This window comes from Thamnophis elegans, chromosome 3 (genome assembly GCF_009769535.1).
Source record: "Thamnophis elegans isolate rThaEle1 chromosome 3, rThaEle1.pri, whole genome shotgun sequence".
NCBI lineage: Eukaryota > Metazoa > Chordata > Lepidosauria > Squamata > Colubridae > Thamnophis > Thamnophis elegans.
The window spans coordinates 10500875-10518944 of NC_045543.1; the positions used below are offsets into that span (position 1 = coordinate 10500875).

An 18070-nucleotide genomic window follows, 5' to 3' on the forward strand; every position below is an offset into this window, starting at 1 on the left:
TTTATTGTACAGGTCCATGATTTTAAGCTGTAAATTGTGTTGCTCAACAACAAAGGAAAGCTTGAATAAAACTTAACAGATAATAGCTGCCTCCTCATTTAAACAGTGATAGAAATACAAAGTATTTGTTTCCTGAAGAGCAAAGTGCTAAATCTAGCACTGTGTTTTACTGTTCACCAGTAGCACTTAGTCTATAACAGATCTAGTAATATTGCTAACTGTGGTTTCCTTTCATCTGTTGATGCAAAATAGCAGGGCTTCACACTTCCTTAGACATGAAAAGATTTTTACCTTGACTTGTGACACCACCTCCATTAATCTTCCACTTTTTATTCCAACCGTGCTAATGCTAAAATTCTCAGAGATGGCTTCAAGATAACCTCTTTATAAGTAGAAATTAGTCAAGGGGAAAAATTATCACAAGATTGTTTTCAAATTTGAACAAGTTTTTTTAAGTGATGGTCATTTCCCCTAAAAGATACATACAATAAATATTTTGCTAGCTGCCTATTCAAATGGTTTATCACAAGACTAAGAAACTGCAGTTCGATTTCTTTTTATACCTGTGCAACAATAAAAGTCACAAATGTATAAATTCCCTCCATAGGAAGGAAACAATCAAATTGCTCAAAAAGAGCAATTGTCAGATTTGTTTATTGTTTGTTGAGAGCAAAAATGCCTATTTCTAGGCGTGGTTTTCTCCTCTATTTTAGAACTAAAGAATAAAAAGAATGGAAATGGATCAAAATCATAGGAAGTATGATGCAGGCAGTACTGCAGTGATCTGTTGGGATATGAGTAACATTGAAAGCAAACAAATTAATTTTGCATCTTTTTTTTTGTATACTGGCACATCAATGTTAATGTCAGTGATTCCCGTGAGAGTGCCAGCAAAACAGCAAGATGAACCCCCCCCCCCATAGCCCCTAAAATAAACCACAAACATTTCATAAGTCTGGCATTGCTCAACAAAGGTGCTTTTGAGGTTTTTCCTTGAAAATGTTTGCTTCTTGGATGAGAAGCAAACCATTTTTTCAGAGGGAAAAACAAGAAAGTAGTTACCTTTGGAAAAACACCTTTGGGACAGCCATGACCTGAATGATTGAGAATCTCCATAGACACATTGCTCAACACCATATCAAGGTTTTAATCAAGGTGGTCATATATCAATATGTACATAATTATATATACTTCCTTTCATTTATCTAGAGTTTATCACAAAAACTGTTCATTCACAAGTAAAATGTGGGGTTATTTAAGGAAGAGCCTGAATGCCAAATTGTCTCCATTCTTAAATAATTATTGATCATATAAAAATGCACTTTGCATTGCCACTACAGTATTTTCACACCCACTGCAAGGGATCTAATTTTCTGCATCTCACATGCCTTTAAAAATCACACTTATTTCTCAGAAGAATCACTAAGCAACTTCAGCTTACCAAGGAGAATATTTGTAGCTCGGGCTTGAAATGAACGGTCCTTGGTGCTCTCTGAGCTTGCTTGTTTTCTTGAGACGTTTCGTTACCCTAACTAGGTAACATCATCAGGGCGTGTAAGGAGCACTGATGATATTACCTAGTTAGGGTAACTGTTCTGACCCCCTTCTCCGTCCATTAATGAAAGCCGAGACAAGCTTAACTAGAATGTCCTTTAATAGGAAGACCAAAATCTCGGTGGCTGAAAGCCAAGCAAACAAACAGATAAGGACCTTGGCAGCAACTCAGACAAACCTTGGCAGCAATCCAGCCTGCCAAGCTAGTTACAACAGTTCTCTTTAGTCAATGCATTGACTTCTGCAAGAGGGCCGTGTGCACCAGCAGTCTTTTTTATAGTCTGGAGAGGAGCCTAATGACCACCAGCTGAGCGCAATTACCTCCTGTAATTGCGTAATTGTTCCTGACGCCTAGTAGCTCTTCGATGGTGTGCATCCAGGAACAACTCACTCCTGGCTTCTGGATCACTCTCCCTTGTCTCCTCCCCACTGGTCCAAGGCTCAGTCGCCACCTGGTGGCCAACCAGTATCTCTGCGCCCTGCTCGGAGTCGGAACCCTGTCCAGGGTTCTCCACATCCTCCAGAGCCGACTCATAGGGCCCCTCGCTGTCGGAGTCTGGTGGCAGCTCCAATGGCTCCTGCTGGGCCACAACAGGTAACAAAACACCTGCAAGAAAACAAGCAAGCTCAGAGAGCACCAAGGACCCCTAACTTAGCTTAGCAAATTTAACATGGCCTCTCAGCATTGTGGTCTCTAGCCAGTTGAGCTGAATGGATGAGTCCCTGATTTCCAAGCAATGAAGATGCTGCTGTGTCTTCCCCTCTTGTTTAGTATAGTATAGGTTGAGTTGGAGCTGAGATCACAGCGTATATGCTGGTAGAGGAGAAAATCACTCAGTGGTACACAGACCTACAATTATTGATCTGTAGGTCCTAAATAATGGCATGCATAAACAAACCAGTAAGAGTGAATCAGGATTTCTTCCTGGCATGCGTTACAACTTGATGGGAGGATTATACTGTAATGTACCCCAGTTCCTTAGAAGGCATCTTATTCCAGAGCCATGGCTGCAAAAGAAATACTAGCTAGATTTTCTTACAAAGATCCTATACTGTGTGGAGGTAATTGAGAAACTATATATAGATGTCTTAACTGTAAAAGTGAAAAGTGCTTCCAGTTTGTAAAGATATCTTTAAAGAATTATATCAATAGATGTACATTCATGGCTACAGAGATTGCTTTTAGCTATATTAGATGATTCCATAAAATACACCGGGAGGAACTTAAAAAAAAAAATCCTACCTCTATATTTCATGGCATTTTGAAAATGGATAATACTCTGGTATAAAATATAGCCTTCCTTTACAGCTTAATACCCACGATGATTGTCTTTTCAGCATTTGATTCCTTCGTCAAATGTCCACAACAGTTATTGATAGGTGACCTGACAAATTTAGGGAGAAATAATTCTTGACTAATAGACTCCCATCCTATTGTCTGACTAAATTGGGAAGGCAACAACTCTGAATAGGCGATAAATATGTTGTCTTTGGCCTTTCCTTTTCAGCCTGCACAACCTAATTTGAGTCTTTGGCACCAAGGTGTTAATGCAAGGTTTGTTCTCTTTGACATGATGGCAGGTGATTTGCATTTCAGAGTCTGATAGATTTATAGTCTTTGATCTTTTAACCAGCTCACAGCCATGAAAAGAGACAGTTCCTCTTCAGAGCAACCCTGCGAATTTGCATTCAGCATCTCCAAGCATATTCATTAGGTAATTATATCGGGGGTCAATATTTATTTCCCATTCAGTAATGTAGGATTATTAGCAAATCTCAATCCTATGTTATTTTAGGCAGAAATAAAAATAATTATAAACATACTACACTCCATAGGATCTACTTCTGAGTAAATAGGTCTAGTCTTTCAGTGAAAGGTCCTTTATGATTAAGAGGTAAGTATTGCAAAATTAAGATGGTTTATAGCAAACAAAAGAACAAAATAATAAATAATAAAATCCTTCTCCGAGAAATGTGTTGAGATAGAATAAACCACACAAACAATATTTAAGCCGTTTCCAAATGTTGTTACTCTTCAAATAATAATTGAAGGTATCCGTTTCAAAACACAAGAGCTTATTTGATTTCTATTTTTATATAATTCCAGACTAGATGGAGAAACCCAAATAGTTTCCTTGGCAAGGATATTTGGCATCAACAGAGGGATAGCAGTGATACTACAGCTTTAGACAGCATTAGTGAAGCCACACATGGAATATTACATCCAATTCAGGTCACCGTGATTTTTTAAAAAAAGGCTAAGAAAGAGTTCCAGAAAAAAGCAACAAAGATGATAAGGGATCTGGAAATTAAACAGTATGATGAATGGCTAAAGGAACTAGGCATGCCTAGCCTAACAAGCAGAAGGCTTAAGGGTGATATGATAGTTGTCTGCCATGAGGGTTTCTCACAGATAAGAGAGGGTCAACTTATTCTTCAAAGCACCTAAGGACAAGGAGTAATAGGTGGAAGCTTGTGGAAGAGAGATCCAACCTGGAATTAGAGAGAACTTTCCTAACAGAACAATTAATCAATGGAACAACTTGCGTCCTGGAATTGTGGGTACTCCCTTGCTGAAGGTTTTCAAGGAAAGATTGGACAACTATTTGTCCAGGATGATATAAAGTATCCTGCCTTGAGCAGAGAGTTGGGCTAGAAGACCTCCAAGGTCCCTTCCATCTCTTTGAATTCTATTCTATTCCATTCCAACATCATTATATATATATAGTGCTAGTACTACACTCTAATATTTCTAATATCCACTTCAAGGAGATGTTCTGCATGGGGGGGGGGGTCTTCCTTTGAGATTGACCCAGAGTTTAAGTCTATCACAGAACAGAGAATGGTGGTCTTGAGCCTGGTAGGATTTGATTTGATCATATCATATCAATCGTGAGGAAACTACTCTGGCTGTCTTTCTTCATCTCCATGGTCCTCATTTACAGCTTATATAAAATTACATTTATCAATGTAGTATATATAAATGCATTATTATCATTATTAATCATTTGTTTGACTATTAACTATTATTACTTTGTCATACATATTACTCAAAGTTTAACTAAGTTTAACTTAATTTTATTGTGACTTTTCATTTCATCATCCTGTATGCTTCCAGTAGTAGTGCAGTCCAATATCTCTTGCCATTTGTAAAATCCATATTCTAGGTGTTTTCTTGATAAGTCTTATGTTGAACTTCTCTTGGCAACTTGTTCATTGCATATTTTTGTAAAGCCAGGGCTGCCAAAAACCTTAGTAAACGCAGGGGCCACAGAAGAAAGGCCAAAAGGCAAAGCCGTGTATTGATAGTGGTAGTAGAGAATCATAACAAAAACGGAGAAATGTACATTGCTGACTGCCAGCCGATGCTGAGGTCTTCGGCGCGGCCCCGGCATCCCTGCGCTGAACTTTGCGCACAGGAGGTTGTCAGGCAAACTGGCACCGGCACTGTGATTTGTGCCTCAATGTGATCAGCCTAAGGGACACATCGGCCGACCCGACAGGTGTCCCAATCCACGCTGTGGCACAATTAGCCTTGCAGCCGGAGCCACGTAAAAAGGCCTCTTGTCACTTTAAAGTGCCTCAATCTGTGGATAAGCCTCCAAGATACAGGTGGTCAGTGGGTGATAGTTTGAAACCCACTATTATAAAGGTGGCAGCCAGAAACTCACATAAGTTGAAGTTCAGCAGCTATTATAATAATTGAAGGAAGGAATGGATAACACGGCCGTTCCAGAGTGAACTGAGTCGGAAAGCTGGGTGGGGACACTCAAAAGGCGGGTTGTATAGGGGGGTAATTAATAATCAGACTCAGTCCAATCAGAGCACGGACCGTGTTAACCCATTCATGGATGCTATCTCCGCCTTTATTAAGAAAAACATAAGAGCTTTCAGAGCTGTATTGCATAGACCTGAATGTCCACAGAAAGGCAGCAAAGCATTGTAGTTTCTGCATCTCTTTGCTACCATCTACTGGTCATTTGGATTTTTGGACTGTAGATGTCATAACCTTAAAAGTAACTATGCTGTTTGTTTCCAAGTGCTAACACTAGGCCTGATGATGAACTTCTGATTATTCAATACAAATTTTGATAAGACATTTAGTTTCTGCGAGGAAAAAAGAGCAGAACAAGTAATACCTGAGCTACAGCAGCTTTGTCCTCTGTGGCCAGTGATTGTATTGTATTGTATTGTATTTATTTGATTTCTAGGCCGCCCAATCCCGAAGGACTCTGGGCGGCTTACAGAAATAAATATTAAAAAGAATTAAAAAACAGAGGAAAACAGATTAAAAACCACATCATGCACCCAATCTGGTCGGGGCTGGACCTCAGTTATGAGGTCAACAGCCCCAGGCCTGCCGGAATAGCCAGGTTTTAATAGCCTTTCGGAAGGCCATGAGAGTGGGTAGGGTCCGGATCTCTGGGGGTAGTTCATTCCATAGGGTCGGAGCAGCTACAGAGAAGGCCCTCCCCTGGGGGGCCGCCAGCCGACATTGTCTGGCTGATGGCACCTGGAGAAGGCCCACCCTGTGCAATCTTATTGGCCGTTGGGAGGTATGTGGCAGTAGGCGGTCTCGCAGATATCCAGGTCCTAGGCCATGTAGGGCTTTAAAGGTAATAACCAGCACCTTGAATTGCATTCGGAGACCGATAGGGAGCCAGTGCAGCTCATGGAGGATAGGTGTAACGTGGGTGTATCTTGGTACACCCAGTATCGCTCGCGCGGCTGCATTCTGGACTAGTTGTAGTCTCCGAACACTTTTCAGGGGCAGCCCCATGTAGAGCACATTACAGTAGTCAAGTCTTGAGATTGTGCTGGTTAAAATTTTTGTAACTTGTCGTTCCAAACATCTGGAGGAAATCAGGTTTAAAAACACACCAACCAGATTAATAAAAGCCCAGATAAATCAATAATAGCAAGTTATGTTGTTGCAATGGGACTCTATTGGCATTTATGAAACTCAAGCCAGAAGTCAACTTTAGAAGTCATTCAAACTCCAGGAGGAATCCGAATTATCCAGCATGAAAATATCAGATTCATTAGATTCATTTGGAAATCTGTCTTATTTTATATATATATATATATATATATATATATATATGTATGTATGTATGTATGTATGTATGTATGTATGTATGTATGTATGTATGTATGTATGTATGTGTGTATATATATATATATATATATATATATATATATATATATATATATATATATATATATATATATATATATATATATGATATTAATAGACTACAAAATTGAACCAGTCATCAAGTTAGCTCCTGGAGCTGATAAGAAAAATCACTAAAATGTGTCATGTTAAAAATAAATGGATGACCAATGTATTTTAAAACAGCACCAAAATAAAATTACACGGCAATAACCTACTGAGGCTGCAGAACTATGGAGAAATCACTGTTTCTTTGATGAAATAATCAGCATAAAATAACATTTTTATATTAAGTGAAATGGCAGTCATGGGATATTGTCTGGTAAGCTATTGGTTCTGGCAATGAAAACAGATTCACATATACTGTTCAATTCACACCCCCTGCAATTTTCCAGCATCTAATGTGTTGTGTACATTCAGCAGGGGGGGACCGTTCTTAATTCTTGCAAATAAGTGTAGAATAGCCTTTGGGACTTGGCTCATCCGTGCCTGTGCCATTGCTCATTCCTTATGTCCATTGAAAAGATCTCTAGAACCTTCTGCTTTTCAGCCTCAGATATTCAGGTCACCATTGAAAAGAACTCTAGATCTCTTCTGCTTTTCAGCCTCAGATATTCCCACCATGGAAGCCACCTCTGAAAGAGCTAGCCACAGGTTTGGAATGGTAAGCACACAAGAGCCAGGCTCAGGTTTACTCAGGTTCCAACACTACGTTTGATTCCTGAAATTATGTCCTATTGTTGTTAAGAAAGAATAAGAAGAAGTGGTTTACCTAAAGATTGCTGCTTGGGCTTACAACTGGTAGAGGATAAAATGTTAAATCACTCAAATATTGCCATACGCTAAATAAAACAAAATAGACTCAACTATTTGGGTTGTATCAAAGGAGAAGGAATGAGCTAATCCATCAGTTAGCTTTTAAAAAAATAAAATACTCATGTTACTGCATGCATAAGCATCAAATCCCATTTATCCAAGTGCATTCAATTTACAGATTTGGGTGTTGGTGGTGAAATATTCTGGATCAAGGTCTATTTAGATTATTTTGTGAATCAGTAAATGTTACAGATTAAGTAGTCATATTAAATGTATTAAGGCAATGGATTCAAGCTTCTGAGACACCGATATCCTATTTATTCTCTGGATTCTGGAAGCAAAAGCAGAAGAAAGCCCCATTTTGGTAAAATCTTATGTTTTGATGATTAGCTAAATAAAGAGTAAGGAAGCCCAAAACTCTTCAGCCATTCCTTTCTCTTTTCCGCTAATTGAAATGAAAAGTAAACATTAAAGACCAACCACACAGCATAATATCCTTTCAACTTCTGTTAACAGGGGTATTAAAAGACTTCCCCAAGATCAGCTAGAAAACACCAAGTCATAAAACCCCTACTTAAAAGATGGAGAAGTGTAAATTCAGCACATGGGACTGTTTTCATCTAGGGAACCAGTTGATTAGAGGCCAGATGTCTTAATGAATTGGGAAGTTGCTGTCACGTCTCAGGTAGTTGAGATTGCCACTTCTCGGAGGATCAAATGTTCACATGGAAGGGTTTCCGAAGAGCATGTGATCTTACAAGTGTGTGAACAAAGCATACCACTTGCAGAAGACCCTACTCAGAACAATACTGGTACTTAGAGATATACAGACAGTGACCGCTTTAACTTCGCTTATAGACAAGTACCAACAAAGTCAACACAGGTTGCCTGCTTCCCTGAACAACCTGAAAGACAAACGATGCACAACCTCCTGGATTCATTCATGTATTTGAGACCGGTGGTTACACAATACCTGCCTTTTTCCCCCTCAATATTCATATCAAACAGTCTCATGAAATAATCCACAAATCTTGGAGAGTGATGGCAATGTTATGCCACTGTGTTTTCCAGCTCTGGTGACTGTCAGTTTTAACCTGCAGGCAATTTTCCAGCTCAATAAAGATGGTAACCTTGCTTCACAGATGGTTCAAACTCAACCTTTCCCAATCTGATACCTTCCAGAAGTGCCAGCTTTTCAATCTTCCACAACTTTTGTCTCAGCTGTCAAGATGATTATGAATGACAAATCCTGACACGAGCAGCCAGACTGTAGATTGTATTCTCAAGAAAATTCATATTGTTTCTGTCTAGTGTGGTTAGCTCCCCAGGTTGAAATGGCTTAATTCAAAAGGAAGAGTAGAAATAAATGGGTTGTGATTATTTGTCTAACCATACTTGTAAATGTTTTGCACTATAATCTTTACAGATCAAATTTATCTGGTTGTTTGTATTTAAGAGATCATTTCCGTTTTGGCTGCTCTGTATCCATTCAGACTGTCTCTAAATAAATAAAATAAAAATGATTAAGTATGGGTAGCCAAGACTGGTCAAGACTTATGTTGAAAATCATATTTGACTAAATAGATGAAGGGAATCTTGAATGGAAAGTATAGTTTTATTACAGGGGGGGGAAATCAGTGCAATCTTTTCTGGTGCATGTCTCCAATGGAATCCCCCCTCCCAAAAGTTGAATTTGACACAAGACTATCCCTCTTTAAGATTTAAATTATTCAGAAGAGATGTATGAAATGCATAACAAAATCTTAATTTGTTTTCATTTCAAAAGTATCCACTTTTTTAATGCTGCTAAGAAAAGCATCTTCTTCTTCCCTGTAGCATTTTAAAGAAAAAGCTGCTCATTAGTAACATTTGATATTTGTTTATTTTAGCATTGCTCTTATGCACTTGGAATTGGGACGAAGGAACTCATTATCAACAGTGAATGAAGACTGAATGTCTGCCTTCAGATTGCTGAATAAATTAATGGAGTGAAAAATAAAGCTGCCATTCAGGCAGAAAATGCCTCTATCATTTTTCAAAGTGTCACTGAGCAGACCTATAATATTAGCTCCATAACTCAAATAACCTTCAGTGTTATGGGATTACTATATGACAAAAGTGATCTCACCCAGATTTGTGAGAGGTGGAGGAAAAGGTAGAGGTCAGAGATATAAATTTGAGCTTTTAAAGTTGCTCAAGTAACACAGTATGTACAACTTACCCATTTCAGCTCTGAGCAGGGCAAAAAACCAAACAGATCCATGAACCTATTTACAGTATATGAGCAATTTAAAGTGTCCTCCATTTGTCAAATTCTTAATATATCACTAATGTGGATGGACATTACTGTACACTGCCACCATAAATTTGTGATAATGCTGTACATTGCTTCAGTAGTAATATGTTTTATATTTTATTTCTTCTTTCACGGCGTAGAGAAAATTTAATATTCATTTCTGTAACATTAGTACTTCTGCAGCAAGTCATACAAACAGCAACAATTTACCTCACAACTGTATATTTGTCAATATTAGATCATTTCAAACGTGTGCTTTCAAACAGGCCTTAACAAATCTAATCAGTAAATTAAAATCCATAAATAATAAATGTTTACAAGTTTCAATATAGGAAGCCGCTTTCTACCACCCAAGCACCCTAACCAGTAATTCTCCTTTTAATTCGTCAGACATAAATCACAAATACGAACTGGAGGAATTAGTTGGTAATCTTTCCAAAAGCAAAAACCAGGAGCCCCTAATATATCTCAGAAGTATTTTTAGTAATATCAGATATAAATTATGCATTCGTTTTCATTAGATAACCAGACTTTCAAATGACATGATTTTAAATAGAGCCCGTTTCTACTTTTTCTCCCATTTATTGGTCTCCATAAATGGCTGCTTAAAAGAACTGGCTTGTGTCCTCAACTATCCATGCGTCAAGAGAACAAACAATACATTACTTATAGCAGGAAGAACCATCTCTCTTGCAAGCTCTTCATGGCCACCTTAATATCCACAGGAGAAATCAGACGTGTGGGAAGCACAGAAAGTGCAGAAATGAAAACAGAAAAGGGATTACCTGTGGATGTGAGGTTGGAGGCATCTCACTGCTTAGTCATTGATGACACTATTTAGTAAAGAGACCTGTATAAGATGGTATCCCTTTGGCTATGGTAAATAACCAGCTCTATTCCCAAGCTGCCTAAAAGGAGACTTCTGCTAAGCCGCTGTCTGTGATAAGCAACAGGAAAAAGGAATGGAAAATTAATTTTATTCTTACTAGCACTGAATAAAGAGGTGCTTAAGATGCACAGGGGCTTTATGGTGATTCGAGGAGGAGGAGGAGGAGGAGGAGGAGGAGGAGGAGGAGGAGGAGGAGGAGGAGGAGGAGGAGGATGATATAGCCTGACAGCAGGTGGGACAGAATTCATCTGAATTGGTGATCCTCTAGGCTGTGGCCTCTTGTCTGTACCCAATAGTCCAGTCCCAGCACCACTACTGAGGACAAAATAACTCAACTATTAACAGCCATTAATTGGGATTTCAAGTTTAAGAAGCTACTCTAGAATAGAATAGAATAGAATAGAATAGAATAGAATAGAATAGAATAGAATTCTTTATTGGCCAAGTGTGGTTGGACACACAAGGAATTTGTCTTTGGTGCATCAAGAATAAAAAGATATAACACTTAATAGCAATAGCAATAGCAGTTAGACTTATATACCGCTTCATAGGGCTTTCAGCCCTCTCTAAGCGGTTTACAGAGTCAGCATATTGCCCCCCAACAGCAATCTGGGTCCTCATTTTACCCACCTCGGAAGGATGGAAGGCTGAGTCAACCCTGAGCCGGTGAGATTTGAACAGCCGAACTGCAGAACTGCAGTCAGCTGAAGTAGTCTGCAGTGCTGCATTTAACCACTGCACCACCTCGGCTCGACTTAGTGATAGTCAAGGTTACTATAAGCTATCAAATAGTACCGGTAAATACAAAACAATATAAATTGAAAGATACAAGCAGCATGGTTATAGTCATAAGTGGGAAGAGATAGGTACTACCAAGGAAGAGAAGAATAATAGTAATACAGTCTTAGTAAATTATTTGACAGTGCTCTACTTACCCTTCCCAAGATTTGGAGAGCACTGCATTTCTCCTTGCCTATCAGAACTCTCTGAATATGTTTCTCTGGATTCGTTTCATGCTCTAAGGAGAGGTTACCAAAACATTGGAAAAACCACTGAATACACACTAGGAGAGAAACATGCTGAGATAGTAAGAGGCGCAGAAAAGGCAGAGGTGAGGATTTTGACCTTCACATCAAGACTGGTACAATTCTACATCTCACCTATCACACTCCTGGTGCTTAACATTTGATGACACATCCTTTGGGAGAGGTAAATTCTGCTCACAAATTTTAGTGCCACTTTTGGAAACAGCTTTATGGAGCATCACTTCCTGCTTAAGCCCGTTTATATATGAGGCTAGATTAAATAACATTTCCTTCACCATATTCTTGAAAATATCGTTTGGAGAATAACTAGACAACCATAATGGGAAATTATTAGTCTTCTCACGAAATTGCTCTTCCTATTGTTCCTTGGGGAAATGAGGGTATTGAATAATAGCAATAGCAATAGCAGTAGACTTATATACCGCTTCATAGGCCTTTCAGGCCTCTCTAAGCGGTTTACAGAGAGTCAGCATATTGCCCCCAACAATCTGGGTCCTCATTTTACCCACCTCGGAAGGATGGAAGGCTGAGTCAACCCTGAGCCGGTGAGATTTGAACCGCTGACCTGCTGATCTAGCAGTAGCCTGCAGTGCTGCATTTAACCACTGCGCCACCTTGGCTCTTGAAACTCGTTTTAAGCCATTCTTCAGCTACAACACAGAAATATCCTTATTCCTCTTTCAATACAGTGCTATGTCATTTTTCATGATCACAGTAAAAGAAGCAAAGGGAAGAATGACCAAAAAAACCTCCACACAAGAGCCATGAATATGCCCTAGAAATTAAATATTGAGTTTTGCTCAATGTGGATTGAAAAATCCTTCCTCACTGTAAAAAGAAATGTATGAAAACAAATAATAAAAGTTTATGGAATTAAAATAATACATCATCCTATAATATCTACAATAACTAAGAAATTGTTCTTAAGGGCAAACTACATATTAAGTTGAGCACATACTTTTTAATGCTGTTTAAACTGGTATTTAGTTTGAATAAAAACATTGTCAGCCCAAAGCATATTCTTGATCCCAAACCAATTCCCAGCAGAAATCATCTTTGACTTCTATTTGTACCAATTATGCTTATAAGACTTTCCTATCCATTAAACAGGTAGTTAAAATATTTCTGTTCCCATTAGATGTTAGTACAACAAAATGCTTAATGTTCCATAGCTATGGCTGTTTTATTTTCTTCTGACATTCAATGTTGTATTCCATTGTATTCCTATTGCATTGTTATATATGGCTTTGAGACCTTTTTATGGAAATAAAATACAATATTGAACTAAAGGGCTGTGTCAAATGGTTCCATGTCAAAGATTTCCATTTGATGGTGGTTATTTTAACATAAATGTAAATTAAAAGTAAATACTATCAACAGAATACTACACACAGTCTAAAGATAAAGGTGATGGAGGGAGGGAGGGAGGGAGGGAGGGAGAGAAAGAGAGAGAGAGAGAGAGAGAGAGAGAGAGAGAGAGAGAGAGAGATTGTGCAATGTTGCATATCACAGTTTATACTCCAGAAGCATTTACTTCATACACAAATTAAATGGGAAAAGTGTAATCAGAGATGCCCATGGAAAATATCAGAGCAACAAGAGATATCAGAAACAACAACCCCTAACTACGATTATAAGGCTTTTGGAATAATTTATTTTTCCAAAGTATGGGGTGCATAGTGTATCTTACAAACTCGTTCAATTTTATTTATCAAATTTGGAAATTTCCCATCTCCCACTTAGGGGGACTCTTGGTAGTATGTGAGTAAACTATTTTTTTTTAAGTGTATAAAATGTAAGAGGCAAGGTTGAATCAAAATCAATATTAAAAGGTAATTAAAAGGAAAGTGGGAGGCTTTCGGAGTGCTAACCAACCCCATAGCTGGATTGTCCTGAGACCCAAGCAAGTCAGCAGTCATTTTTCATATCTTTCTAGCCTGGGAGAGTGGTTGCCTGCCTCACTTCTGAGGGTGAGGGGATATTCCGTAGGGCAATTTTTTAGTATTTGTTTTTAAACTGTTTTTATGTAAGCCGCCCGGAGTCCTTCGGGATTGGGCGGCATACAAATCTATTAAAACTTAAACTTAATTGCAATGGCAGAAAAGGCTCTCTTTATGCGTGACCCGTCAAAACCGCGGTCCACAAAAGCGCGATCGACGAAAGCGCGCATTTGACGTCATCACAGCGCGACAAAAAAAATTAAAAATTGAAATAAAAATTAAATTAAAGCAAGCCGATTCACATAAAGGTAAGGGTTAGGTTTAGGGTTAGGGTTAGGTTAAGGGTTAGGGTTAGGTTTAGAGCGTTAGGGTTACGTTTAGCGTTAGGTTAAGGGTTAGCGTTAGGTTTAGCGTTACGTTAACGGTTAGATTTAGGATTAGGTTAAGGGTTAGGTTTAGCGTTAGGTTTAGGGTTAGGTTTGGGGGGGTTAGGGTAAGGTTTTCGCTTTATTTTTACATTTTTCGATCACAGCGCGATGTTTTCGTCGCGCTGTGATGACGTCAAATGCGCGCTTTCGTCGACCGCGATTTTGTTGTCCGCGGTTTTGTGGTGGAACCCTCTTTATGGACCCTCCAATTGAAATTCTTTAACTGATGGGGTCTGTAATAAACCTTCCCTGGCAGAGAGGGTGAGACAGGCTGATATAATTGGGAGAAAAATGGTTGTGTAGGTAACTTGGTCCTATGGCATGCAGGATTTTAAAAACTCATAACCAACACCTTGAACTGGACCCAGAAACAAACGAGCACTCACTTCAACAATGTATAGCAAAATGTGCATATTCAAGGAAACATATAATATGTTAACAGCAGATTCAATGTAAAATAGTTATCAGAGTTTATAAGACTGATCAAACTCATCAAGACACTTTTTTTTCTGCCATTTCAAGGCTGGGCAACTCAGCAGTGGGAAGGGGTTTTAGGACAGAATCCTGTAGGTTCCCTAAGACCTTGAGTGAGTTTAGAGCAAAGGGATGATTGAAATCAAAACTGGTCTCAACTTTAGCTCAGCAGTTTTAGCTCAACTCAGTTTTGATGTAAAAAAAGATGTGGAGACTCTAGAAAGAGTGCAGAGAAGAGCAACAAAGATGATTAGGGGACTGGAGGCTAAAACATATAAAGAATGGTTGCTGGAATTGGGTGTGTCTAGTTCAGTGTTTCTCAACCTTGGCCAAGGTTGAGAAACACTGGTCTCGTTTAATGAAAAGAAGGACTAGGGGTGACATGATAGCAGTGTTCCAATATCTCAGAGGTTGCCACCAAGAAGAGGAGGCCAACTTATTTTCCAAAGCACCAAAAAGCAATGGATGGAAACTAATCCAGAAGAGAAGCGACCTAGAACTAAGCAGAAATTTCCTGACCATAAGAACAATTAACCAGAGGAACAACTTGCCTACAGAAGTTGTGAATGCTCCAACACTGGAAGTCTTTAAGAAGAGATTGGACAACCCTTTGTCTGAGGGGGTTTGACTAGAAGACCTCCAAAGTCCCTTCCAACTCTGTTATTCTGTTAGTTGTATCCAAAAGTGTGTCTTTTGAAGAAATGGCATCTGTCAGAAGAAAAAAGACTCTTCTTCCCCCTGCCTTCCATCAAGCTCTTTCAAGCAGAAAGATCTGGGGCACATCCCTGTTTCCCTGTTCTTTTCCAAGAACAGGGAAAAGAACAGGGAAACTCCCATGAAATGAGCACAAGCATGTTCGTGTGATGTTGGATATGACCAACAATATACAACACAACAATTTCCAAATAGCATTATTAAGGAGTTGAGGAGACTGGAGATAAAACGCAAAACTTTCCTGTAAAACAGTTTGTGCTTACAGTGTCCTGTAGTGGTGAAGGTGTGGAGCAAAGGGACCAGTGGTGGGATTCAAATAATTTAACAACCAGTTCTCTGCCCTAATGACCATCTGGGTAGGTGGGGCTCGGTGGTCATGTGACTGGGTGGGCGTGGCCAACTCAAGGTCACTCAGGTTTTTTTTTTTTATACACAACTTTTTTATTTTTCTTTAAAAAAAAACACAAATATGTCATCATTTGTCAATCATTAAGACATTGAAGTACAATTTTTTTTGTTGTGTGTACCCCTCCCTCCCTCCACCCCCCCACCCCCCCTCCTCCTTCCCCAAGCAGCCTAGCCCGACGGCTTTGCCAGGCGCTGCCCTCTGCTCCCTACCCCGGGCCGCCCCCCTCCTCTTTCTCGCCCTCGCCTGCGACTCAGCCGAAATGGCCCTTTAGCCGAAAGGCGCTAATTGTCCTGGAGGAGCGGAGGAGACGCCGGGGAGTTCATTTGAGCCTCCCCGAGGGGAGCTTCATTTGAATGCCCGCCACTCCCTTGGCACCCGGTGGCCCCTTTGGTCACCAAGCCCCCCCCTCCTCCCCACTCCTCCCGCGCCCATAAAAGCCTCTCCCGAGGACGGGGGAACCCCCCGACGTGGCTCGCATGCCGCCGCGGTCCCTCGTCCGACTCGGGAAGGGCCAACGGAGAGCATGGACGCCGATCCCCCGCCTTTCTTCTCCTCCTCCTCCCCTTCCTCCTCTTCCTGGGACTGGAAGGGCAGCGGCGGCGTCGGCGGCGGCTCCCTGGAGCTGTGCCAGAGCTCGCCGGCGCCAAGCCTCTCCCCGTCGCCGTCCTTCGACTCGTACGCCTCTTCGCCTTATCCCCTGCTGGTGGACGTGCCCTGCGGTCCCGGCGACGGGAGCGAAGCCGGGAGCAGCCTGGGAGGCTACCCGCTCGGGGAGTTCCCCTCCGTTTATCTTTCGCGGGCCGGGCAGGGCCAAAGTCACAAAGGGCCCAAAGGGCGGATGTCGGTGCAGCGGAGGCGAAAGGCCAGCGAGAGGGAGAAGCTCCGCATGAGGACGCTGGCCGAAGCCTTGCACACGCTGCGCAATTACCTGCCGCCCGTGTACACGCAGCGGGGCCAGCCGCTCACCAAGATACAGACGCTGAAATACACCATCAAGTACATCGGGGAACTCACGGATTTGCTCAACACCGTCAAGCAAGGACAAATGCCTTGAAGGCTTTGGGGGAGCTTATTATAGCAATAGCAGTAGACTTATCTACCGCTTCATAGGGCTTTCAGCCCTCTCTAAGCGGTTTACAGAGAGTCAGCATATTGCCCCCAACAATCCGGGTCCTCATTTTACCCACCTCGGAAGGATGGAAGGCTGAGTCAACCCTGAGCCGGTGAGATTTGAACCGCTGAACTGCTGATCTAGCAGTAGCCTGCAGTGCTGCCTTTAACCACTGCGCCACCTCGGCTCATTATGCCCTCTCTGGAAGGCAGAAGCCTATCTATCCGATCCTTTCTCCCTCCACCCACCCCACTTCCACTTGACAGCCTTCTCCTCCTTTTTTTTTTTTTTTAAGTGACATTTTTACCGAACAAATGTGGGTCAAAACCCCTTTCCCCAGTGGGAGGACAGGCAGGCGGCTTTGTAGGGGACAGTACCGGGGAAAAAAAAAGCGGTTTGCCAGTTGCTTTCTTCTGGGGATGTGTCTTTTTCCGCTGACATTTTGATCCCATCCATCCTGGGATTTCCTCGTGGTCTCCCATCCAAGGGCTGCTCCTACTTTGCTTTCAACTGGCCCGTTACCAGTTTCCCCAGAGATGGACAATTATGGACTTGTTCAAAAGACAATTTGGGTCAATCTGTTGTTCTAAGGGGTAGTTCATAACAAGAGTTTGTGGAATTTGGGGATGCTGCATAGAAGGCTCATGCTGGACAGACATTGAATCAAACATACTGTTGATGGGACTAAAAAAATGAAATTGTTAGTGTGCCAAATTTCATCTAATTGGGAATGTCTTGAAGTGGCAAATCAATGGATTTCTTTAAAAAAAAATTTCTCATATCTCTTATGTATTTTTTAGTTATGTCTCTTGGTTGGGAGGCACTTTATATCAGCAAGAATATTTTTATGCTTATACACTATGGTACATTTCAAGTTTCAGTGGGAAGAATCCTAAAATGTATCCAAAAGTTGGTTCTGATTGGAGCTACTCGTGTTACGAGCCCAGCTCATGCTGGACAGACATTGAATCAAACATACTGTTGATGGGACTAAAAAAATGAAATTGTTAGTGTGCCAAATTTCATCTAATTGGGAATGTCTTGAAGTGGCAATCAATGGATTTCTTAAAAGAAAAAAAAATATTTCTCATATCTCTCATGTATTTTTTAGTTATGTCTCTTGGTTGGGAGGCACTTTATATCAGCAAGAATATTTTTATGCTTCAAGCTTCAATGGGAAGAATCCTAAAATGTATCCAAAAGTTGGTTCTGATTGG

General features: G+C 40.5%; 1 protein-coding gene across 1 annotated transcript; it reads left to right on the plus strand.

Moving 5' to 3' along the window:
* Window positions 1-16265: 16265 nt before the first annotated feature.
* On the plus strand, window positions 16266-16796 carry MSGN1 (mesogenin 1). The gene has a single exon (XM_032212988.1). It carries the CDS (start codon window positions 16266-16268, stop codon window positions 16794-16796), a length of 531 nt encoding a protein of 176 aa, XP_032068879.1.
* Window positions 16797-18070: the final 1274 nt, after the last annotated feature.

Excerpts from the sequence above, each read along its gene's own strand:
- MSGN1 (XM_032212988.1), top strand. The coding sequence starts at position 16,266 with ATGGACGCCGATCCCCCGCCTTTCTTCTCCTCCTCCTCCCCTTCCTCC.